A 26,380-nucleotide genomic window follows, 5' to 3' on the forward strand; every position below is an offset into this window, starting at 1 on the left:
ACCACAAAGCTGCTCAAGCTGAGGCGCTGAAATCAACTTTCACAATAAAAGCTCACAGCCACTGAAATGTTTGTAATAACAATGACAAATAATGAAAAATATTATTATAATATAAAAACACAAAATAATTAAATTCACACAAGCATGAAATATAAATAATAACAGAAAAAAAGAATATTAATGAAACACACAATTACTCAATGAATGTCATACAAAATGTCAATAAAGAAGTATTATAAAAACAAACCGTAAAATGACTTCATTAAAGTCATTTCATTAAATAATAAGACTAATAATAATACAGATGAATAATAAATCACAAATAAAATATAATGATAAAAGTAAACAATAAAAATGGTTGTTTTTAAGTGATTTAATAATAATAATAATAATAATAATAATAATAATAATAATAATAAATCAAGTAAAACCAAAATTAATTTTGAAATTTTGAACTGAATCAACCATATCAGCACCTTTAGGGTTTTTATCTTCATGGTTCCTCTGTGAAACTCCATTGTTTGATTTTTGTTAATCTATTATTTTTTTTTGTTATCTGTTATGTTATCTAGCATCTTATTATCTTTGCTGGCTGCATTTGGGTCATTTCATGACCGTTCACAACACAGAGAAAACAGATTATCTTTGGAAGTGTCTGAAAACCATGTTGTTTTATTTTGAAAGGGTTGGAGGATATTTGCCTTATTTTTAGTTTTTTGTGTGCAGAAAAGTGGTAAAGGGTTTCAGTGATGAGGTTTTGATGTGGAGTTAGTCTGTTACATAATCATCTCTTTTCATTTCCAGCAGTTTCTCCTAATTTATAGCTGCTGTTTATTGACTCTAAACAGCAAAGTGACCGAATCAGATTCTGCAGAAATTATAGACAATGATTTGGCCAAAACTCAACCTTTTCAAATATTTAACTATCATTTTTTCTCTTTTTTAACTTACTTTATTTCTTCAAATAGAGAAAAAAGTTCTCAAAAGAGGACACAAAGCTGCTCTTTCAGTCCAGTAGCACTGAGCAGTGGCAGGACAGGAAATGGTGATTACAGCGAGTTCATGGGCCTTAAAACTGCGTCGCCGCGGCAACAAATGAACCCTAATTACCCAAAGACTGGAGTTTGTTCAGTCTAAGTGGCATTAAGCGGAGCCAGAGCTTATTTTATCAGCAGGAGCTCATACTGGACTTCTGTTGTTTCCATAAAACGCTGCTTCAACCTTCATAACGTGAGAGGATGCTGGGACTCAGGTATGGAGCTACATTGGGGCCACAAAGTTTGTCTAAAAGAAAAAAAGTTTGAAACTGCAACAAGTTAGAATCTGAAAAAAGAAACTAAAAAAAACTTTGAAACTGGAAGCAAACTTTTGAAACTGAAAAAGTTTGAAACTAAAAAGATATTTTGAAATTGAAAAAAAAGATTTGAAACCAAAAAATATTTTGAAACTAAAAAAAGATTTGAAACTGAAAAAATGTTTGAAATAAAAAATAATAAAAACTGAAAAAAAATTTAAAATTTAAACAAGTTTTAAAATTAAAAAGAAATATTTTGAAACTGAAAAAAACTGTGAAACTGGAAAGAAGTTTGAAATGTTCAAAAATACTTTACAAATTCAAGTTTTTTTCTCAGTTAAATTTGTTTTTGTGAACAAACATTATGGCCCTAATTTAGTTCCACACTCAGGAATCAGGAGAATGATGGATTTTAAAGTCTGACCAGTGAATTTAAGCCCAACTGAGCGACCAGTTTGTGGAGTCTGTGTACAGTTAGATTATGTCTCCATCTGTTCCAAGTTGTTCAAAGTTTCCTTGCCGTATTTAGATTCCCCACCTCTCTTTGGCGATATTTTGGAATAAGGTGTGTCCCCCAGCCACGGTGTTTACACTGGAGTCGAGGTCGGGTGAAATGACTGAACCGTTTGACAAACTGGAGGAATTTTCTGTCAACACAGCCAAACTGTTTGAAAGGCCGAGTTTAGAGAAACAGGAAGGTTAACGAGGGTTAGACTGTTTGTGTTTCAGCTGCTGAGGATCACTCTCACCAGCTTCATTAGCCGTATTGACAGACCCTTGGAAAACTATTCATTACCATCATCACCTTTACGAAAGACACAAGTACATTCAAGTAAAAAATATAAGTAAAGAAGACAAAAATAGAGATTGAGACTTAAAGGTAACATATTATGCTTCGTTGAACAGGTTAGAATAATTCTATGGGAGATACAAAAGATATTCATTACTCATTTTTTACACAAAATCATTCTTAGATGATGAGATTTTACTTGGTTCCTTTCAGAATTAGCTGTTTTAGGACCTCCTGTCACTTTAAATTCAAATAAGCTGCTTCTGGCACTCAATCCTCACTCAATGCTAACCATCAAAGGTGAACATGGCTGTGAACAGATCTGCAATTATATAACCACACATCTTTGAAAAGCAGAACTGGAACCTTCTGCACAACTAACAAGAATGCACCAAGTGGTTTCTGAATGGTAAGTCAACTAAAAAACACTTTTCCAGCAGTTTTCCAGCAGCACAAACCAAACATGCTGGACTTCTAAACCACATAAAAGTGCAAACTAATTACTTTGTAATGTGTGTCAAATGTATATTTTTTTCAAAATGGCAGTTTCTTATTGATATTAAATGGCAGCATTTATTTAAAGATTGAGCAAACTACACAAATATAAATGCAAATGGTATTTGGTTCTTCAGGTTTGTGGTTTCAATGTGACAAAATATGAAAATGTTCAGAAGGTGTGAATACATTTTTATATCCCATTAAATCTGAAATTAAAACAAGGTGTAATATAAAATGTTTAGAAAAATAATGCAGTGTTTTTCATGAATTTAGTTGTTGACGGCCGCATCATGCTGCGGGAAGGTTTCTGTCGGCAGGGGAGGACGGTGGTACAGCATGGTCATCTGAGCCAAAAGCAATAGAAACTGGAGATCTGCCGCCTGCTGAAGAGAAGGCAGCCGAGTCCAAAAGCAAAGGCCAGAACTGTTAAAACAATAATCCTGTCCTGTTCTGACCTGCAGCTGGAAGTCAATAACTTTAACAAAAAAGAAAGCAGAGAAGCTTCCTCTTACTGCAGACAGTGCAGTTTGTCCTCTGAAGAGGTAAACTGCAGGTTCTGCTGTTTTTATTTTCACAGTTATGGTATTTGTGTGAGCCGTCCCGCCCAGCCCCTCCACCCCTCATGTTCAACTTATTCACAGAGGAGCCTTGTAAACCAGAATGCCCCTTTCATAGCCCCAATAACAGCCTCCTGCAGACACGCATCATCGCGGCGAAGACGTCAGCTTTGGCACTTCATGCTGCAGCTGCAGCTCGTCCTGCTGCATGGAGACAAGATCACACCGCATATCTGGACTTTAGCATCAGTTATGGCAAAAAACCAAATACTATTTTTGGTCTATAGTATCTAGGGCAAATACCCTTTTACACTTGACATAAGACAAAACTAACTTATAAGTAACTCTTCAGAGAGACATAGGAGCTTATTAAGTTAATAACTCATTAAAACTGATTAAAAAAAAGTTTTAGTTACAGTGGTAGAAATGTTATAAATAAAATAATCTGCCAGTAGAACTAATAATTTATCATCAATATTAAGGAATTATTTACTTAAACAAGGTCATATTTGTTGCTAAAATATTATTTTAAGTTAGTTTTGTCTTATATCAAGTGTATTAAGATATTCAGAAACTTAACAAAAATACTTGGTGAAATTTGATGTTTTTTCAGTGAAAGTGAACTTTTTATGCAATAAACCAGTAACAGGACAAGTAGCAAGACCTGGACTGGTGGTTTACCAGCAACATTAACGAGGAAGCTTTAAATGTGACAGTTTTATCTTTTGAATATTTTATGGATGAAACTATGGATAGAGAGATAGTTTAAATCAGGGCTGTCCAAAGAACAGCCCTCCAGATTATTTTGATTGGCCCACAAATCAAGAGTGAATTCATAATTAATTCAAGATTTTCACAGTCAAAAGTCTGTGAAATTGCAATTTCTCTATCTTTTTAAATCATATTTTGTACTTAATTTTACTGTATAATTCAAAATTGTGTCTGTTTTTTTTGTTAAGCTGTGTAACATAATCTTAAATGTTGAGAGAGGTGCATACAAATAAAATATATTATTATTTATTTTATTTACAAATACAATGCTCCAAGACATTTTTTTCTAGGTGCAAGACAAAGTATTTTTATTTTGTTAACAATATTTCTGTTTTCATTGGTTATATTTTTGCTGAATCCAGTAAGTACTACATTTGTTGCCAAACTTAAAAAATAACAATGAAATAAAAGAAAACTAAATAAAGATAATAACCCTAAAAAACTTTGGGAAATATTTACCTCTCATTTAATACAGCGACTCTGCAAGATACTGCTTATATTTTGTAGTAACAATTTACAGTTTATTTTTCTACCAGAATTAGACTACTTTACTTCATTAAAATAATGTCTAGTTACCATATTATTGGAAAGATAAAACAAGAAATGAATTATAAAATAAATCTTTTAAACTTTAATTAAAAAATATGGCCACTGAGTTCTCTAAGCTTTTGGCCCTAATGGCAAAAGGTTTGGACACCACTGGTTTAATCAAAGTCATGCAGTAAACTGAATATTTAGTTAGTTATTGCTTTATTTCATATAAAAGGGGAAAAAATAGCATATTTTGCCATATTTTGCCCCTTGGTAGGTTACACTGCTATAACATTTCAAAACATAACCTTTTAAAGAGTAAAAATGCAATTAAAATAATTATCCATCCATCCATCCATCCATTTTCTATACGCCCTTGTCCCTAGTGGGGTCGGGAGGGTTGCTGGTGCATGGCGAGAGGCGGGGTGCAGCCTGGACAGGTCGCCAGTCTGTCGCATTAAAATGGTTATTCTATCTGTTATTTTAGTTATTAACGTTAAATAATTAGTTATCCTATTTTAGCTGCTGTATGTGCGCATGTCTTCATTGAAAAGAAGGTGTAGTCCTCATTTTCACCTACAGGCGGTGCCGACGTTCTCCTACCTGCCTTGACCATTTGTTATTGGCCCACACTGGGTTTTAGCCACGCCTTCTCAAACAAAACTTCTTTCTAATTGGCTGTTTCTGACGCCAATCATTCATCTGTCAAATTGGCTTCGTGGAAACTGTCAACAACAGCGAGTCGAGCGTTCCAAAGCAGCAGCAGCAGTAACAGCAATAGACCTTTTTATGGCACCGTAAGTTTAATATTTTACCTCCTGTTGCTGATGAATGGTAATAAATGGGAAGTGATAAGTGTTGATGTCCGTGGTATTATGTAGTGTCAGTGTCAAATTCTGACGTAAGGGCAGCAGAAGACTTGTTTACGTTGCCAAATTAGCGGCTAGTCGAATGCTAACGCAAGCTAACAGCAGCTAAAATATGTCGTCAAAATTAACGTTAGCTCAGGCAGCTGCTTCCAAAACGAGAAACAATAAAGGTGGCATTTAAATTCACAATAACAGTTTTAAATAATATTTTAGTTTTCTTTTATTTACAACAGTGTAAACTCAACTTGCAGTCAGATGTTCGTTGGGTAAACTAATGTGTTTCTGTAATAATAATATCAACTGCATTGTATTAACATTCCCGTGCTAAGAACTGTACTTTTATATTTCATTTAATCCGTCACCTTGACGTAATTTCGTACACAGGTAAAGGTGTCAGGCCAACTGAAGCGTTATGTAGAGCCAGATGAATGGCACTTCCCCTTTAACTCATTGAAATTTCATTCTTTACATGACTAAAAGTCCTTTTTAATTACTTTAACACTCATACACAGTCTATTATCAATTAACAGCTTATGATAAGTAACATAAATTTGGTAGTTATTAATTAATTTTAATGAAGACTAAATGATTTATATTTCCATTTGCTCATTTTCATAATCTATTTTTGCAGTCCATTTCCTGTGAACTACTTAACTCCTACAAATATAATTATTTTTGTCCCATTTGTGCCAATTTCTTATAGAATAAATAACCGGGGCAGCGGGTCAATTTATTCCTCTAGTTATTGTCACCCACCTTTAATTCACTCATGTACATGCATCTCTCTTTCCATTTTGTGCTTATAAAATGACCAATGTCATTTTCATATTTTATGGAGACAAATCATAATTGGGAAGCATAAATATCAGACATAATTTGCTTTAGCTTTAGAGCAATATTACTGTGTGTAATATCACTCAGGATTTCTGAAATGCAGTGTTTGATAGGAGACATTCAAACACTGCATGCAAATGAAGGTTGACGAGGAAATCATGATTAAAAACAAAAAAGATTGAAAAGAGTGATAAAAAACTGAGATGAGTTTGGATGAATTAAAACTGTCATCGCAATAATGCTTGTTTTCCTAATATGGTGCAGCTATGATTTATTTGTGAATTATGACCAGAGTTTATTAAAAAAAACAAACTGAGGACTTTCTTGCTGGCATTGGAGACACATAAACACATTAACTGTATAATAGACTATTGATAGATTATGGAAAATTACTTCAAATATACTACACATCTTGTGCAATTCTGCTTCAAATTCAAATAACTTTGTGTTTATTAGGTTGTTAATTCATCTTTTACAAATCAAAATTCGCTTAATAGACAGTTATTAAAAAAAATGAACTTTGCACCTGGTCAACTTGTTTGACTAGTTGTCAGTTGCACTGGTACAACCAATGCAGTATTAACCATGTAATAATATTATATCAGAGTAATAAAATCAAATTGTTTCAGTTTATTTATAAGCCACAAATTCACATTAAATGTTACCTTAAAACAATTTAGTTTATGTTAGGTATAAAGAATGAATGCAGTAAAGCAGACATGAAATCCAGGAGTCAAGGTCAGGTTGAATCAGTGACTGAAGCCGGATCTTTAAAGGCAAGGAAGCTAAAAAGGTAATTAGTGACTGATTTTAGATTGGTCAAGGAGCAACCACTGAAAGGTCACTTACTTTTTTATTTATTAAATCCTACTATCTAAAAACTGCTACTATTCCCATTATTTACAGTTTTGTCATGCATTTACGCTAACCAACCTTCAACTGACATACTCAAGTAATAACCAGTTTATTGCAAAATAAAGTACATAATGTTTATTTTTACTGTTTACATATTTTACTTACCCAGAATATTTTGAATGTAGTTTATTTAAATAAAAAAAAAGACATCTGGACTCCAATTTTGTCTAAAAAGTTATGACATATTGGTGTATTTGAGGTGTAGTTTTGTTCACCTGGGATTATGGATTATACCAGATTATTTAACATTTTTTATTTGCATTTGCTGAATGTGGCAGAAAAATCAATGCAAGGAAGTAAAAATGTGACCCAACGCTCATCAACATCATGGCAACCAAAATCACAATAAACACTGTTAACAGCTGTTCTTTATTTAGGTAATAGTTTCTTTTTTTTAAATTTCCATTAACAGTATTTCAGATTCAGCCTCATGAAATGTGAGAGTTTATGAAACCAAACTAAAACAGCCCTGAGAGACTTCCTGCTGGGTGAGAGCCACATTTTAATACAATAGACTCCTTAGTAAACTACTGTTCTATAATTAGCAGTTGTTAAATGCCTCCCTTTTTATTTTTATTTTTTAACCATGTTTTTTTGTTTCTCATATATCCATTGAGCTCGGTTAAAGGGTTTTAAAGGAAACTTTTTCTTGTTGGTGGAAATAAACATTTCTACACCAAGAAAATAGAAAATATTTCATTCAAAAGGAAACTTTATTTTGGTAAATTGGGACTTTTTAATAACCTAAAACACTAAATTTTCTACTTCTTCATTGAAATACTGATGTTTAGTGAGACATACAGAAAATAATGTAATTTTTAATTGGAAAAAACAAAATTATGACCCACAATGCAAAAAGTTTAGTTTAGGAGCCGAGGTTGCAAAGGTACCTTTTACTGTGTTTGTGTTTATGGCTTAACATATAAGATCATCAGATCATCTTTAGAGGTCAAGACAAAAGTAAAACTGGACGGTAACAAATGTTCCTAAAATAGCCTTAAATAAAAATTACAAGCAGTTCTAAGTTGCATTAGAAAATGTTGGACATTTTGTTTAACTGGAAATGAGAGGTAATTGATATTCAATCGATATGGTTTCAGATAAACAACAACATTCTTCAAGGGGATCTTGATCTTTTTTGGCAGCCATGTTTGTTTTTCTTAGCATTGACCTCCCAGACGGGTTGTTTATTATCTCAGCTGTGTTGAGCTACGTTCAGTAACAGTAATGTTCACTGCTGCAAAGCCAGTCTGCAGTCCTACATTCCTGATGTGCGAGTGTTGTAACATGTCACAAAGCAATAATCAGGTCTGTCTGCTGACTTTCCTGTCTTTAAGCTGCTAATCATCAGGTAGTTAAAATCTGAAGACTCTGGCCTCTTCATTAGTCTTTCCTTCATGTTTACATGTCTACAGAACAGCAGCAGCATTATTATAACTATAAACATTTCATTTGCAGTCTGATGTCTCCAGACTTGGACTTGTTTAAATTCATGTTGCCAATAATCAAAAAGGGCGGCAACTAATGCTTTTTAGTTTACTTTTTGTTTAATTAGGGCTGGACAGTAAATCAATATCAATATATCGAGATAGACACGATCAATATCAATAAATAATAAATCTGATAGAATATTCAGTATTTATTATATAGATACAGTAGTTCTCATGTGGTGTCACACTTCTGGAAACTTTGTAGGTGACGGCCATCTTGGTAAGCATACGTAACTAGCCATCATGACAGTTGCTATGACAACAATAAACTAGCCACAATATAAGAAGTAGCTCTTGTTTTGCTAATATCTAATTTATAAACGGTATAAGTACATTGCAACTATTACTCAATTATAATTTTTGAGTACTCTGCTTTCTTTTTGTTGGTTGGGAAGCCATGGTTCATCTTTGCACTGTGCTCACCTACTAAGATGATGGTTGTTACCAACTTGCTGGGTAACAAGCAGTTTCAAGTTCCCCTCAAACTTCGGTTACCTAGCAACAACCTGCTTAGTAACTGGCGTAGCGGCAGTTTCAGGTTTTTCTTCCATGACTCATAACTGCTTAAGAGAAAAACGATACATCGTGCAGATGGAAATTATTGAGCTTGCTTTAATTTATCATATGATTGATTATGACGGTATTAGTTACCAGAGTAAAAAAAAGATTATTATTGCAAATAGGCCTGTCGTGATAAACGATATATGAATTAATCGCACGATAAATTAAACCTATCGACCTCATTTTAATTATCGGCTTTATCGTCTCTTCCTGTCTTTTTTCTTTCTCTTGATGACACTGAATGAAAAAAGGCTCAGCTCCCGTGCTCTCCACTGACCCTCCCTTCCTATTTCCTTAGTGTAACACACTCTACACGAGTTGTCGGCCCATTTTCAAAACCTGAGAGACACATTAGCCGACAGAAATCCTCGGTATAACGGTTCAGTCGGGTTCGTCGTGCCGTGTGGTGTCCAGCCACATGGGCACAAAATAATGCCCATGTGGCTGGACACATGGACTTGTAATTTTAAAACCAGGCATTAATCAATGCTTTACTAGAATCTACCGTGTGGCTAGAGTCAGCGTAAAGTCCTGACTGAATGAAAATCATTATAACCTATTTATGTCACGTTAACGAAGAACAGCTGAAAACCTACCGGGTTTTTCAGCTGCGGTAGCAATTTGGCTCCAACTCCTCTCCTTGTCATTTCTATGTTCTTTGCACGAAATGTTGAATAAATATTAATGTTGTTTCCCATATCATCTCCAATGTCCGCTGGACTTCGGGTTGCGCCGTGTCAGCTGTTTGGGATTCCCTTCATAATTTCCCCTCAGAAAACAGGAGGAGAATCCGGCTTTCTGATTGGCTACCTGTCACATTCAGCAGGCTGCGTTACGCTCCCAGTCAGGGAAAACCCCTGATTTAGATCAGAGCGGCCACGACGATCTACCGTAACACTCACACTGCAGGATGATCGGTTACAAAATCAGCAGCGACAATCTTAGATCAGCCAACGATCTAAGATTATCGTAAGGGGAAAATAGCGGGAAAACATTGTGTAGTGTGAACTACTGCATCAGGTAGTCGGATGTGTCCGTCTTCTCTATTTAAATCTACTGATTACTGAAGGGCAATACAGTATACAGACTTCATAATCTGCACTCTTTTGGTTGAATGCCGTATTTATTTCCACTTTGGCTTCATGTTTAGTTTTTTCATTCAAGTACGTTTTTTGTTAATTCATTAACACTGGAACTGATTTACTTTATCAGTTCCAGTGTTATATGTTCTTTTTAAAATTAAGTGCATCTATCCATGGCAGGAAATCGCTGCATTATTAGTCATTTCCATTAAATCAGTGTCAAAAGGTCTTGATTGCGTTTATCGCAATAATTTTTTTAGACAATTAATCGTCCAGTAAAATTTGTTATCGTGACAGGCCTAATTGCGACTGGCTTGGTTACCACAGTAAGAAAAACATGTTTGATTGTATTGATAATGTTTTTCATTGTGTTTGGCGTTAATGCAGGACTGCCCATTGTTTCTGCAAATGGAGGAAAGAACTACAATCGCATAAGTGGAGCTTGTTGCTGAATATTCAGCCAAACAGAATCACAATCAGCTGAACCAATACTAGAAAATAAAAGACGGGGCAACGCTGCAGCCTCTCTCTTCCTTTAGCCCCGTCCTTTCTGTCTCGCCACCTTGACCTGCCTCTGCTGTGCAGTCCGAGCAGCGGGGTCCTCGTCCCTCGCCGCAGGCCTCGGGCCCTCCCATCGGCGGCCCGCTCCGGCCGTTTGCTGGTGTCTGATGGCGCGGTGGGATGCTAAGGGCAGCTGCGGGAGACTGTGATGTCAGAGCCCAACAGCCCGGGCGAGAGCCAGTGTGGCGCTCCCAGATTCTTCGTGGGCTGCGAGGACGATGAGAGCGAGGTGCAGGAGGACAGCATGAGGACAGACATGGACCTGTATGAGGACGACGAAGACACGGTGAGCATCTTGCTTCTGATTATTAGTGTTTTCTGTATTTAAAATCACGACATTCAGTTTGCTTTATTTGTCCCCAAGGGGCAGTTTCAAGGTACAGACTCAAAACTGAATTCATAAAATTCACACATGCTAATAAATGTAAATAGATACTAATGAGGTCAGTAATTATGCAGCCTAAGTGCTGCAATGGGCACCAAAAACACCTAATCCTAAAAAGTTTTATTTTCTAGTCTCTGGTGCAAATATTTCCATACAGTTGAAATGAGACAAAACTAACTTAAAAGTAAATTTTCTGCAAGACATAGATTACTATTTTAGTAAATCATTTCTTTATATTTATGAAAAATTACTAGTTCCATTTGGAGGTTATTTCACTTATAATATGGAAAAAGTTTCTTGTTATAAATGAAATAATCTGCCAGTGGAACGAGCAATTATTCATCAATATAAAGAAATTGTTGACTTAAAACAAGCTCCTGTGTCTTGCAGAAAGGTTTGGAAAAAAACAAAACATCTTGAGCCTAAAGAAAATTAATCTAAAAAGAAAATTTTGAGGTTTTTCTTCAGTAATTTTTTTTCATATTTTTTATTTTTTTCCCCCAGTTTCAGATTATTATTATTATTCTTTTACTTCATGGCTCCAGGTTTAGCTCCGTTTAAAGACGCTGTAAAAGGCTATGAATTTTGTTCAAAGACTGTGAAACTGAAAAAAGTTCAAAACTTATTTCAGGGATTTAACTAGAACCGTATGCTTGGGCTGGAGGAGATTTAGATTTTATTTTCAGCTGCAGACGCCCGACGAGGAGGTGGCTGCAGCGAAAAACAAAAGACGATCATGCGGAAAAGCCTCATATCTGTTTTTCTTCTGGAAGCCTGTTAACTGAATAATGTCATTGCTTCTGCCAGAAAACTGAAAATAGGTCACTGCTTTTTATTGTTTTCTGCACTGAATAAATGTCTTCTATTTGCAGGTTTGATATTTCTAATTATTTTTATTTTGAGAACAATATGCTACTGCAATAATAATACTTTGAAGGCTGAGGCCTCTAAGTTCTGAGTGATTTGTCCGATTGATCTGTTTCCGTCCCGTTCAGCCCCCGGAGCGACAGATCGTGGTGGGCATCTGCTGCATGATGAAGAAGTCCAAGTCCAAGCCAATGACCCAGATTCTGGAGAGGCTGTGCCGGTTCGAGTACATCACCGTGGTCATCTTCCCAGAGGACACCATCCTCAACGAGCCTGTGGACAAATGGCCGCTGTGTGACTGCCTCATCTCCTTCCACTCCAAAGGTGCCTCCCCTCCCACCACAGTGCATGCACACTGACAAAATGGCCGACATGCAAATCATGCATATTTAATCTGCAGTGTCTTTCCAATCATTTTCTGCTGACATTTTTCTGAATGCTTCTGTTTCCCCTATGGACGCAAGCAATTAATCAACTTATGATTAACTATCAATTTGAAATTAATTCCAGTCGATTAACTAATAACGTCTGTGTAGTCCTCCTGTTAGTGTTGTAGTGTGGTTGTTGTCCAGCAGAGGGAGCTGCTGGTCATCCTTAAAGGAGCCATTTGATACAGGAATGAAGGTGGCGGCCATATTGGAACGTAAAAGAGAAACGATCCAAACAGAATCTGACGTGGGATGAAACATTCACTCTATGCAGCTCCTGTTAGAAATATAAACATTGACAAGTTCATTAAGTTAAGTTTTCATTTTAATAGCGCTTTATTCAGCTTAGCATTAACATAAGATCTGCTGATGGGGAAAGCTGTAGCAAGGGCGGAGTGGAGAGGGAACAAGCAGCGCCACACAAGACGGTGATTGACTAAGACCTGCCTCCTCACTCTGATTGGTTGTTTCTAGTTAGCAGATGCAGAGGAGCTACATTTTTTCATAGATTATCGGTCTCATACCATACTAACAGTTTCTGCAAATATGTAAAAGAATATATTTTTTTACATAAGTTATACTGCAGCTTTAATCGATAAGTTTCCCCATATTAAAGGTTTAAAAGTGTCTTTCTTTTCGTAGGATTCCCTCTGGACAAGGCGGTGAGCTACGCCACTCTGAGGAGCCCTCTACTCATCAACGACCTGAACATGCAGTACTATATTCAGGACAGGTGCATCCACCTCACCCTTCCAGTCTCCAACAAATTAAACATCTATTGATGTCTTTTATTTATCATCAGGGTTTTTTTTGTGTTTTCCAGGAGAGAAGTGTATCGGATCCTGCAGGAGGAGGGGATCGAGCTGCCACGCTATGCTGTGCTGAACCGCGACCCAGATAAACCAGAAGGTCAGCCTCATGTTCCTCTGTGCTCTGAACTTATTGTATCAGGCTTCATTTATTCAGCCGGGTTCTGGTTCTGTGGCAGCTATGGGATAAATATAGTGCTGGATGTTCTGCAGGGACAAGTTTCCCTCATTAGGTTCTGTGACATAAAGGTTCTGGCACTCGGATCAGATGTTTTACGTGTTTAGGAGAGCTTCTTCTCAGGCCTCAGAAGTGAACACCGCAGGGTCAACGTTTCCTGTGTGTCTTCGGCTTCACAATAAATCAATAACTATATTGATCACGATAGCTAACACCTATAGAATATTCTCTCACTGCTACGTAAGCTAGGTTGTTGGAATCAACTAACTCACTGACTCTTTGGTTACCTAGCAACAACTTGTTGGATAAGGGGGTTTAAAGTTCCCCGCCCCAACTTTGGTTGCCTAGCGACAACCTGCTGCATAGCTTGCACAGGTTTCCCTATAGTGGCTCATGAAAATAAAAATAAAAGTATCTGTTTAAAAATAAAAAACAACGCCGTGGAGAGTAAACTGGATAAAACAACAAAGATCATGCCACCTACTTGGCAGGATTTCAGATATTTAAAACAAAAACTAATCAATAATTATCAAAGGATAATTATTGATTATCTCTTGATAATCAATAATTGATTATATAGTGATTATATGGCCGTCGCAAAAAATCAATAAATCAAGTAATAAATTGATTCCATTTGCAAGATTTTCTTTTTCTGTTTCTACTGAAAATTGGAAAACAAAGTCTTCAGTCTTCTGCTTTGGCCTCAACCAGCCACTTTTTTTAAAGGACAATTTTGTTTAGAGAGACTTTATAATTAATTTTGTTTGCTTATTTTGGATAATTAAAATGTCTTCCAGTTCCGAGTGTTTTTACATTATTATGTTATTACCATTATATTACTTGAAAACGGTCTCAAAACAACAATATTATCATTTATCACAATAACTTCTGGGACAATTCATCGTCCAGCAACATTTGTTTTTGTGACGGGCCTAATCGTGAAAAGTTTTTCAGCCATATCGTCCAGCCCAATGCGTGCGTGTGTGTGCGTGTGTGTGTGTGTGTGTGTGTGCGCGTGTGTGTGTTCAGAGTGTAACCTGGTGGAAGGGGAGGACCATGTGGAGGTGAACGGGGAAATCTTCCAGAAACCTTTTGTGGAGAAGCCTGTTTGTGCTGAGGACCACAACGTCTACATCTACTACCCCACGACAGCAGGCGGCGGCAGCCAGAGACTCTTCAGAAAGGTCGTGACCTCCACACTCCTGACTCGTTCAGTGATTCAGATTAGTCCGACCAAACTACAGGCAGCAAACATTCACATTTCCTTATCATACACAGGGTTCCTGTGTGACTTTTAATTAAGTGTTTTCAAAGTCAAGAATTAACTACGTTTTATTGTTTTTATTATTGTTTTATATTTTTTAATTAATTAAATAAAAATTTAAACGATGTAAAATATTTAGCTTTACTAATATCTTATAATCAGTAACTAAATATATAGTTATTTTAAACGTATATTTTAAATACATTTTAAAAATAAATAAAATAAATAAATTATATAGAAGAAGAGGAATAAAAATTTAGAGCTGAAACATTTAGATTTTTTTGTGATTAATTGGTTAGTGACAGAGTCAAAAAAGCCCATTTCGTAAAAAAAAGTAAAAAAAAAAAAAGACGTATTCAGATCAGTAACTGAGCCAAACTGTACAAAAAAAAAGTTCCTTTAATTGAAATGCGTCCAACATTGAGGAGAGATTAAAGAAAACAGACTCTTAAAAATGCAACAAGCTGATCAGGAGTCAGAAAAAGTTTCTTCTCTCTATCTTAGACTTTATTTCCACACATTTTCCAGTCAGGAAATTCAAAATATTTCAAAATAAGAGCACACTTAACGCTTTTATGTTATGTTTTATGGCTTTTTGTCATCATCTGGACCCTGGCTGCAATTATAGCTGGAAGCTTTGTTTTTTTCTTTTTTTTTTACAAATAAATGCAAGTTTTTACATTTTAGTTAAACCTGCGTCTCAGTTGTGTGAAAAGAGAAGAAGAAGAACCTAAGTTGGTCTCTGCTCTGTGCAGATCGGGAGCCGGAGCAGCGTCTACTCTCCAGAGAGCAGCGTGAGGAAGACCGGCTCCTACATTTATGAAGAGTTCATGCCAACTGACGGCACGGATGTCAAGGTTTGGGCAGAACACGCTGAGATACCTCAGCTTGGTACAGTTATCGTGTTTTCATGTCATATAAACATAGATTACTCACACTCACACCCAGTCCATTTAATCATTTAGAAACAAACAAAAGGCCTTAAAATGAGTAAAATGGAGCCAGTCCAAGGAAGCTGTCAGGAGTGGAGCTGCAGCAGAGCAGAGGCTGGCTCTGCAGCACGTGTTTCACATGGAACGTCATGATAATGGCCGACATGTTTCTCTCTGTGAATAACCAGACTTCTGCAGTCCAGGCCAGAAGTTTGCATTTACTCATCTGATACAGAAAAATCAGATAAATTAAAGGTTTTTAATAATTTAATGGATTATTCAGTTTGGACGTCGAACTTCCCACTCTGGAAGTCTGAGAATTTTTCAGACATGGACTTTGAGATCCAATATGGCCGCTCCTCGCATCAGCAATAGCGAGCTAAGGTGGAAACTAGGGCTGAAGCAATTAATCATGATTAATTGACTATTGAAATATTCATCAACTAATTTAGTAATTGTTAACAGGAATACGAGACATAGGGTCTCGTATACAGACTACACAAAAATATGTATGCATATGTAGAAAGTTCTTTCTCAGAACTTCATAAGCGGTCGTTTTAACTTCACCTGGTTTAAATTCTGTAAGAAAAACAAATCTCTCTCTTATCTTTTGCATTCAGTTATTAATTGGTTTTGCGCTTAGATTTCTCTTCACATTTGTGTTTGAATCACAGATTACAGCTAATTTGTAATGTTTTTATGTATTCACATGGTGGGACGTGAGGATTTCTAATCGTAGGCCCTGTTGCCACCTGCCAGTAACATATCAACTACTCTCAAACTCACAACAGAACCTCTGCTTCTGCACATGTAAACATTTGATTTTCATGAGTTTTGCAGCAGACAAACGGGTCTAAGTTTACTGGTTGAGACTTGGAGCTCTGATGTAACAGAACTGCTGGTTTGTGTCGGACTGCAGGTGTACACCGTCGGGCCGGACTACGCCCACGCCGAGGCCCGGAAGTCTCCTGCGCTGGACGGGAAGGTGGAGCGCGACAGCGAGGGGAAGGAGGTCCGATACCCCGTCATGCTGTCGGCCATGGAGAAACTGGTGGCCCGGAAAGTCTGCTTGGCGTTCAAGGTACTCCAGCCACCACCAGGGTGTTTACTCCGTCATATCTGTGTTAGTGCTGAAACGATTTATTGTGATTAATCAATTCTTGAAATGATTACCAACTAATTTAGTAGAACAACATAATCAGAACAGTAATTAAGCTAAAGCTGTTGAACATTCATGCATTTTGCATTTAAGATAAAAAAACAATGCTTTTGTCTGTAAATATGTTCTGCATATGTTAGGGATGCAACAATTAATCACATTACTTGTGATTAATCGATTCTTGAAATGATTACCAACTAATTTAATAATCAACTAATTATTAACTGGAGTATAAAAGCTCTAAAAATTTGTATTGAAAGAACTGCGTCATCAGAGCAATTTAAAACCAAAACTGTACAAATAATATATATATTTTGCATATTAGACATAAAACCTTTGTAAATATGTTCCTAAATGTTAAGGACGAAATGATTAATCGCGTTACTCGTGATTAATCAATTCTTGAAATAAGTGTCGACAAATTTAATTATCGATTAATCGTTTACTGGAGTATAGACTCAAAAAAATGTCATTTACTGAAAGAACAGCACAGTCAGAGCAGTAATTAAGCCAGAACTGTACAAATACGTATACATCTTGGATTTAAGATTAAACAAGCCTTTGTCTGTAAATGAATCCTTTCCTACAGATAATTGAGCGTACTCTAAAGGAATGCTGTTATTGGATTTTAAGCAATAGGAAATTTATTTTGATGTTTAAAAAATGAATTAATTTGTTTATTTGTATTTTCTTAATATATTTTTAATATTGTACAGAAAAACTCCAATGGTTAAATGAAAACTCTGCAGTTTGCTTATTTTGTTTCCCATCTGATTAATCAACTAATCATCAAAATCATTGATTACTAAGATAATCATTAGTTTCAGCCCTAGTCTGTGTTTACTCCTGTTCTTCCACCGCAGCAAACGGTGTGCGGCTTCGACCTGCTCCGAGCCAACGGACACTCCTACGTTTGTGACGTGAACGGCTTCAGCTTCGTCAAGAACTCGATGAAATACTACGACGACTGCGCCAAGATCCTCGGGTACCGGCTTTTCTTTCTCACCTGCCTTTTTCAACGTTTCTGAGAGTTTGTTTGAGCTGTTGGTGTTGATGAAATGTCTCAGGAACATCGTGATGCGAGAGCTGGCGCCTCAGTTCCAGATTCCCTGGTCGATCCCAACGGAGGCAGAGGACATCCCGATTGTTCCCACCACTTCAGGAACCATGTAAGACCCAGTTAATGGGCTCACCTCATCACTAGCTACGTTTCCTTTGGTCTTAAAACTGTGCAAATTGGAATTACAAAAATACATTTCCTTAATGGAAACATGTCGGTTTTGAAAAAGCAAAATATTTGTTTTCCAGCAGCTTATTTGTTGGCACTGGCCTCCTTGTACATCAGAGGCCTGACAGCATCGCAAAGCTCATCAAAGTTGAGTTTCTCATTGGAAAGTGTTGAATCCGTGGCTGTAAAGATTAAAAAAGAATTGCATACTAAAATGTTCCCAAAAGGCTGCAAACAAAAGTAACTTCTCCCAAATATAAAAGGCGTGTCGTCCCAACGCCTGAAGAGGACGCTGACGTCTCGTCTGACAGCTACAGCTGCATAGTAGAGAGGAGAGAAAAATTCTCCCAAAAGGTTCAGGAATTTTGAAATTGATCTCAGAAATTTTATAGAAAAAACATGAACATTTCTGAGATCCAAAAGTTGAAAATTCACAAGAAAAAATCTCAGAAATTTTAAGATGTGTTAAACTTTCTAGATCAATATCTGAAATTTTCTGAGCTCGTAAAGTTGAAAATTTTTCACTTGAAACTTTCCAGAAAAATATTTTGCAAATTTTAGATTTTTGGATTCAGGAAATTCCTGCGTTTTTTTTTCTTGTTTTGTTTTATTATTATTATTATTATTAATTTTTTTTTTCTTTTTTTTTTTTAAAAATTCCAGAGTTTTGTTTTCTATCTACAGTGGCCATAATATGTCTTCATAGATTATTTATGATGATCGCCGGCATTATAATGTTCGCATTCGTTGGCACCATAATTTTTAATCACTTATCATGTGAACAAGTTTATTCGTGTCTTTTATTTAAGGGGAACACCAAAATTGGGAAATTGTGTATTTTTGAAAAAGGTTTTGCACCTTTCCAGATAATGGAAACGTAGCTTCCGTGGCTTAAATGTTCTCATTAATTTACTCTGAACTGGCCAGGATGGAGCTGCGCAGTGTCATCGCCGTCATCCGTCATGGAGACAGAACGCCCAAACAGAAGATGAAGATGGAAGTTCGCAACCCCATGTGAGTTCTTCCCTCTGCAGCCCGATTACTAAACCCCACATTGGAAGACCAACCGTTCATTTGTTTCCCTTCAGGTTCTTTGATCTGTTTGAAAAATACGAAGGATACAAAACCGGGAAGTTGAAACTCAAAAGGCCGAAACAGCTGCAGGTGAAACAGTCGATCCTGACATCTGAGGAGCAGAAATGTCAGCGCTGGCCGCTCCTCTGACGGTTTCTCCCTCTGACCGTCTCACAGGAGGTGCTGGACATCACCCGGCAGCTGCTGATTGAACTGGGGCAGCGCAACGACTGCGAGATCGAAGAGAAGAAGTCCAAACTGGAGCAGCTGAAGACCGTTTTAGAAATGTAGGTGAAGAAAGTCTGATGATTGACCTCATTTCCCTGGAAGCTCCTGAAAATGGCAACTTCTTACCAGGTTATTAAAAGCACAAGCATGGCCGCAGCCTGTGATAAATTAGCTTTTGTTGGACGTTTTTGTTCTCCTCCAACTTCCTTAAAAGCTCGTTTCTCAGTTTTCTCACTGTTTATAAAATAAACGTCTGCTGAGAAAAGAGTGGAAGCAGACCTATGAGGTCATAGCAGCGATTCATCAGAAAGCTCTGGACTTTCTGTTGTGATTGAAACCAATCCGTCTTTACAAGGCCGTGGTTCTGATAAGCCTGCAGTGAGTTCAGTTACAGACGGTACACGACGTGATGTAAAAATTACTTATTACACTTCCTTCAACAGGTTAGAATAGATATATGGCCTATACAAAACATGTTCATTCAATTTTTTTCAACAAAATCATCCTTAGATAATCAGTTTTTTAGCTGTTTTAGGGCATCTTGTCACTTTAAATCCAAATAATTTGCTGCTGGCCACTTCCCCCACCTCAACGTTTACACTCGCACCTGAAAATGGCTTCAAGCAGATGCGTAATTATACAACCGTACATCTTTGAAAAGCATTAGTAGAGCCTCCTACACAACCAACAGGAATGCAGCAAGTGGTTTCTGGATGGTGAGTCAAAGACAAAAGCTGGCCAATCCTGCTGGATTCCGCTTCGGTTGCTAGGTAACAGAGCTTTGCTCAGCTAGGGTTGCTAGGTAACGGCGCAGCGACCCTGGAATGTGACATAACAATGAACTCAATTTAAAAATACTTTATTTATCTCAAAAGGGAAATTAAATGGCTTGTTTCCAGACACGGCAAAACATTAACTGATTGCCAAATATTTATTGTCAAAACGAAGCTTATAAAGAAGAAAACATATGCATAAACCAGCCAAATTATGAAAAAAACCTGAGATTTATAGTTCAGAAAATATGGTATGTTAAAGGAAAGCGGAAGGAAAATCTGCAGTAGAAAAAGGTGCATAAGCCACAAACGACAGAGATGACACCAGCAGGTTGACCACTACTGGTGGAAACAGAGACTCAAAAGTTACAGTTTTAACATTTCTGCACTTAAAATAATTTTTACTGGTCTGACTTACAGTTTTAATGTTGATTAGCTATGATTGTAAAATCAAAACTGCTTGAGAAACTTTTGAAGTAATTTTATTTTTTTGATCTTTTTCTGGTTCTGAAGGTACGGTCACTTCTCTGGGATCAACAGGAAAGTGCAGCTGACTTACTTGCCCCATGGGCAGCCGAAAACCTCCAGTGAAGACGAAGGTTCACACATTTTATTTGTTCATTTATTTAAACCTGCAGTTTGCTACTTTTATAAGGAATATGATTTTACATATTTGGTGAAACTGTCACCATGTCGTGACAGAATTGTATGAGACAGATGATCTGTGAACAAATCGAGCTTCTCCACCTTCTCCCAGTGCTAACCAGAAACAACCAATCAGAGCCAGGAGGCGGGTCTTAGCGCTGTCAATCATGTCCATGAATGCTAAGGCTAGTTAGAATAGCCATGGATTATGGTGGATAACAGTGCCTGTAGTGGTGAGTTGTTTCTCCATCATTAGCCCACTTGGTAGCATGTTCACAAGGTTGATTGACAGCACTAAGACCCGCCTCCTGACTCTGATTGGATGTTGACTGCAACCATAGCTCATGGTGGAGGTGAAAGAGATTTTGTTTTTTCACAGGTGATCTGTCTCATATTAAACTGGCACAGCATGGTGACAGTTTTAACAAATAAACATATTTTTAAATAAAAGTTACATCCTGCAGCTTTAAGGTTTATGTTCATATCGGTTTTTAATTTTCCTGGTTCGGTCCATTTCAGACACACGTAAGGAAGGCCAGTCCCTGCTGCTGGTGCTGAAATGGGGAGGAGAGCTGACTCCTGCTGGCCGGGTGCAGGCGGAGGAGCTGGGCAGAGCCTTTCGCTGCATGTACCCTGGAGGTCAAGGTGAGAATTACTAAAATCATCAGAATAGAATTGATCAAGCTCCCTTTGATCTGTCGTACGATTGATTGATTAATCGCTTACTCCAGCAGGCCTGCAGATGTTTGTTTTGGTTGCCACACCACTCAGATTTTTATTTCACTGGGATTTCTTTCCACCTCTTTGTTTTCTGTTGGTTCATCACAGAAGTTCCCAATAAAATCCCCTGAAGAAGCAAAATGTGAAATGGCTCATTGTGTTTAGAAAGCAGCATCCATGTTTGTTGACGCCATTTTTGCTGGTTTGATGTAGGAGACTATGCTGGATTTCCGGGCTGCGGGTTGCTACGGTTACACAGCACCTACAGACACGACCTGAAGATCTACGCGTCAGACGAAGGCCGGGTGCAGATGACGGCGGCTTCCTTCGCAAAGGTATTCTGTGATATTCAGCAAATGATCACGTTAATGATGAACCAGCAATAAGCGGAAAATTATCAGGTTTTATTTACTGTGTGTTTTTCTGGGTCTGGAAAAATATTTGAGTTTCCACCATTTTACAAATTGAATTTAACGTTTTAACCTCTAGTTGTTCAGTTGGTGCCTGAGATCCATCTAAAGCTAAATGTTCACTCAGATTTCACAGCTTCTTCTGGTTTCCAGACGATTGGAAGCAGGATTAATATTAATCTGCAGATCTTGATGTTCCAGCACCGCGTCAAGATCTGCAGATTTCCAGAACTTTTCTGGTTTTAATAAAATCCTCCTGACTAATTTTCCTTAGGAAAACAAAACAAGTCGTGATCATATGAGTCGGTTCCCTTTGTAAAGTCTTTTTGATTTTTTTCTACTTCTGTATTGTTAAATATAATTGATTTGAGTTTTATTTGTTTTCTCATTTCAATCAGTTCTACGGAAGAGAATTAGGGCCAATGAAAGAAAAAAAAAATATTTTGAGATTAATCTCAGAATTCTGACTTTCAGAGGATTAAAATCACAATCCTGAGAAAAAGTCAAAATTTAGAGAAAGAAAGTTAGGATTCTGAATTTAAAGTCAGAATTTTGATTTTTATTTTTCCCAAATCTGCTGCCTTAGTGAACCTGAAATTTCCTCCACCAAATGTAGAGAAATGCTCTGAAAAACACAGAATCATTGATCATTCCTGTTTCGGGAGTTGGCTGGAGAAGAGTGTGGGTCCAACTTCAAGCATTTGTGTTTCGCAACGGCCCTGCATGTGGCACCATCTAAATGTTTCATTTGTATTTTTTAGAAGCAGAATGAAGTTTTGCAGATCCCAAACAGTTTAAGCTGGACAGGTTCAGAGATCCAGTCCAGAAAGATGTTTTCCACTCATTTTAGAAACATTGTCAGAAATAGACAGATTTGGTGTGTGTGTGTGTGTGTGTGTGTGCGTGTGCGTGTGTGTTTGTGTGAGCAGGGCCTGCTGGCTCTGGAGGGGGAGCTGACGCCCATCCTGGTGCAGATGGTGAAGAGCGCCAACATGAACGGGCTGCTGGACAGCGACAGCGACTCGCTGAGCAGCTGCCAGCACCGCGTCAAGGCCCGGCTGCACGAGATCCTGCAGCGGGACCGCGAGTTCAACGACGAGGACTACGACCGGGTAACGAGTCCGACAACATATTTCATCACACTAACAAGTAGGAACCCGCGACAGGCTGCGTTCACGCTGGCTCCTTTGCCTTAAAGCGACCTGCATCAGGCCAGTCTGAACAACACAGATCGGATTTTTCCAAATGCGACCCAGTCCACCTGGATAAACGACATGTATCTGATCTTTTTAAATTAGACCTGTGTCTGTACGGCCAGGTCGCTATTCATCCGACCTGAACGTCATCGATACTCGACAAACGTCACTATTCTGAGTCCTGATAAGCGCAAGCGGGAAGAAAAGCAACAATCGTAGCGCACTATGATGAAGATTAAGTCGTTAATGAGCTGGCTCCTGTCATTAGCATCCATGTTTACTTCCGCAAACACTGAGCGCTTCTTCTTCTTCCTCTTCCTCTTCCTCCTCTTCCTCTTCTTCTTCCTCCTCTTCTTCATGGCGGTTGGCAAAACGCTGAGCATGATCTCTCTCTGTGTGACGTTGCTGCGCCATCTCCTGCGCATGCAGGACACGTTCAGGTCTTCTGCAGTTCACACAGGAGATCACATACAAGTTGCAAATGGAAATGTGAACATCCACGCGAAAAAGAAAAAAATCAGATTTCACAAGAAAATCGTTTTGTTTCACCACTTTAAAGCGAAGCATGTGCTTCTAAAGCCGAGTACAGGTTCCAGCCTCGACTCTGGGAAGGAGAGCAGGACTCAACACAGACACCCGTTACAGTAAAGCTATTGTGTTTCCATGTAGCAATACATATTTCTTTTATTTATTTAACTTTGATTTAAATGACCTAAAATAAGTTTGAACATATATAAATATATACATTCAACTCAATTAGTATGATTAATTTTTTTTGTTTCTATAAAGACATATTGTGATGTTTATCATTACTGCCACCCATCACAATAGAAAATGTGATACAAGTTTCATGCCGTATTGTACATCCCTACTAATAAATGCTTTAAAGTTTCCAGCCCTGACTGAGGCGGTTTCTGTGGTTTGCTGCTTAAAGAAAACATTTTGCTCCCATGTTTCAAAGCAAAACCGTGACAGCTGCTCCACCTCAGCTCGTTATTTTTAACTCGCCACGACTCCCACAAACATCACGGTTAAACCGAAGCAGAAACTTTTCAACAGGGAAATGGTCAGAGTGTGAAAAGTAGCCATGAAGAACAACCACCACCAGAAAACAGATGCTTTCAGAGCAGAAACTGTCCGATACGGTCGACATGAATGAAGCAGGCTGAACGAGATCAAAATCTAAAGAAAACATAAAAACCCAGACATTTACATCATCTACCTGCATGAAAAAAAAAACTAAAAAATATAAACTAAGTTTATTTTATGGCTAAAGTTAAAGATTTGTATTAGTTGTGCTGATTGTTTTTTTTTCTAAGCGGTGGCCGCCAGGGGGCGCTAGAGGAGCCCCAGAAAGTTGGAGGGAAGATTAGAAAAAATTTCATCCATTAAATTTTTAAATTGTGAATTAAATTTTTTTAGGAATGTAATCTGTTTTCTAATCATTATTATAAAATATAAGTTAAAATAACTTAATGAAGATGGAGACAGGAAGAGCCTTTATTTTCCCACAGAGGAGAAATTCAGTTAATTTTTATTTTTGATCTTTGTCTTTCTGATTGTCAGATTTATCAAACTGTTTCTCTCTTCAAGCTAAACTCCTCTTTTATTCTTCCTTCCTTTTATCTTCCCTTTCTTCCTGCATCCTTCTTTCTCCTCCTTTTTCCCTCCTTCTTTTCGTCCCTTTTTATTGTTCATTGTTTCCTTTTCATCCTTTTTTATATTTCTTTCTTCCTTCCTACTTTATTATTTTTCCTTCCTACGTTTTTATTTTTTCTTTCTTTGTACCCTTCCTGCCATCCTTTCTTTCTTCTTTTCCTTTTTCCTTCCTTCTTATCCATCTTTCCTTTTTATTTGTCCCTTTACCTACTTTTTTCTCTCTTTTCCATTTATCTTCCATTTCTTCCTACATTGTTATCTTTCCTTCTTATCCTTCCTTTGTCTCCTTCCTGCCTTCCTTCCTTCCTTCCTTCCTACTCTTCATTCCCTCTTTGTTTCCCTCCTTCCTTGTGCACTTCTATCCTTTCTTTCCAGGTCTGTAATTCAGTTTGGGTTTAATTTTTTTCATACTTATAGCTAAATGACATTAAACTCTGGAGAGTCACAGAAAAAGAAGCCGTTTGGACGAAATTGGACCCGAGCATCTGTTGCTTTAAAAACCGGCAAACATGTCTGTTTAGTGAAGCGACATGTTTTGTTTTGTTTGTTTACTCGTTGTTGACGCCGCTCTGTGTTTTGTTTTGCTGCAGCTGGCCCCGACTTGCGCTGCTTCTCTTCTGAATTCAATGAAAATGGTGAAGAACCCGGTGGCCACATGTGATCAGGTCTACACGCTCATTCAGAGCCTCACCTCTCAGATCCGCACCAGAATGGAGGACCCGAAGTCTGCCGGTACAGAAACATGAAATCGACCCTTCCTGACCTGTTCGGCTACGTTTCTCCAGCTAGCAGGATGTTTTCCTCCTCTGCCTCCAGACCTGCAGCTGTACCACAGCGAGACTCTGGAGCTGATGCTGCAGCGCTGGTCCAAGCTGGAGAGGGATTTCCGCATGAAGAACGGCCGCTACGACATCAGCAAGATCCCCGACATCTACGACTGCGTGAAGTACGACGTCATTCACAACGCCACGCTCGGCCTGCGGGACACGCAGGAGCTGTTCCGGCTGTCGCGAGCGCTGGCCGACATCGTCATCCCACAGGTGGGAGGACGACGAAGGAGCCTAGAGCTGCTCTTCTTATTAAATAGTTAGTAATATATGAGGCCATCGGAAAATAGGTGGGGTCTGCTGTAGTACTGTGACAAAATGTTTATTTAAAAATTTTTTACACATTTTTACTAGTGTGTTCAGATGCTTATGTTTCTTACGCTTTTGATTAACAATACTTAAAATGTTGGGCGCACTTATGCTAACACACTAATAGCAGGGCTAATTCTTTGTTTAACATCTTTGCTAACTTTGAAAACATTTAGAGCTCTTAGCTTCCCTTAAATTACTTTTTCTGAATAAATTCTAAAGCACTAATTTGTTTTATAAAGTTTTGGTTGAATAAACTTTGACATCGTGGTTGAAGGTTTGTTTATCAACTGATCATAAACTGATGTTTATGATCATAAACTGATGTTTATGATCATAAACTGATGTTTATGATCATAAAGTGCTTCAGGGTTAGTGCAGCTAAAGGTTCCCACCACTGGTTATTTGTATATTTAATTAGGTTTTCTTTTGTTTGGATATGTTTTTAATCTGTGGGGAAGTGTAAATATTTACTAATATGACCCATCACATTCTGGATGCGAAGTCCTGAAATGTTAATGAATTGAGCCGCCTGA

General features: G+C 37.6%; 1 protein-coding gene across 16 annotated transcripts in view; it reads left to right on the forward strand.

Annotated features, from left to right (window-relative positions):
• The first annotated feature begins 5,151 nt into the window (after nucleotides 1-5,151).
• The window catches only part of LOC103155226 (inositol hexakisphosphate and diphosphoinositol-pentakisphosphate kinase 2-like), a 54,625-nt gene continuing 33,396 nt past the window's right edge, over nucleotides 5,152-26,380 (forward strand). For all 16 annotated transcript variants that reach the window (XM_016663369.1, XM_016663368.1, XM_016663370.1 and 13 more), the window contains exons 1-19: nucleotides 5,152-5,238; nucleotides 10,580-11,039; nucleotides 12,134-12,329; nucleotides 13,076-13,166; nucleotides 13,257-13,342; nucleotides 14,450-14,604; nucleotides 15,440-15,541; nucleotides 16,536-16,697; nucleotides 17,639-17,760; nucleotides 17,843-17,944; nucleotides 18,931-19,017; nucleotides 19,092-19,167; nucleotides 19,255-19,364; nucleotides 20,592-20,677; nucleotides 21,243-21,368; nucleotides 21,657-21,778; nucleotides 22,783-22,965; nucleotides 25,299-25,440; nucleotides 25,525-25,748. In XM_016663369.1, the coding sequence (XP_016518855.1) occupies nucleotides 10,902-11,039; nucleotides 12,134-12,329; nucleotides 13,076-13,166; nucleotides 13,257-13,342; nucleotides 14,450-14,604; nucleotides 15,440-15,541; nucleotides 16,536-16,697; nucleotides 17,639-17,760; nucleotides 17,843-17,944; nucleotides 18,931-19,017; nucleotides 19,092-19,167; nucleotides 19,255-19,364; nucleotides 20,592-20,677; nucleotides 21,243-21,368; nucleotides 21,657-21,778; nucleotides 22,783-22,965; nucleotides 25,299-25,440; nucleotides 25,525-25,748 (2,310 nt within the window). In that variant the 5' untranslated portion in view covers nucleotides 5,152-5,238; nucleotides 10,580-10,901. The remainder of the gene's footprint in view (nucleotides 5,239-10,579; nucleotides 11,040-12,133; nucleotides 12,330-13,075; nucleotides 13,167-13,256; nucleotides 13,343-14,449; nucleotides 14,605-15,439; nucleotides 15,542-16,535; nucleotides 16,698-17,638; nucleotides 17,761-17,842; nucleotides 17,945-18,930; nucleotides 19,018-19,091; nucleotides 19,168-19,254; nucleotides 19,365-20,591; nucleotides 20,678-21,242; nucleotides 21,369-21,656; nucleotides 21,779-22,782; nucleotides 22,966-25,298; nucleotides 25,441-25,524; nucleotides 25,749-26,380) is intronic.

The sequence above is a fragment of the Poecilia formosa genome, unplaced genomic scaffold, assembly GCF_000485575.1.
Source record: "Poecilia formosa unplaced genomic scaffold, Poecilia_formosa-5.1.2 Scaffold417, whole genome shotgun sequence".
Taxonomy (NCBI): Eukaryota; Metazoa; Chordata; class Actinopteri; order Cyprinodontiformes; family Poeciliidae; genus Poecilia; species Poecilia formosa.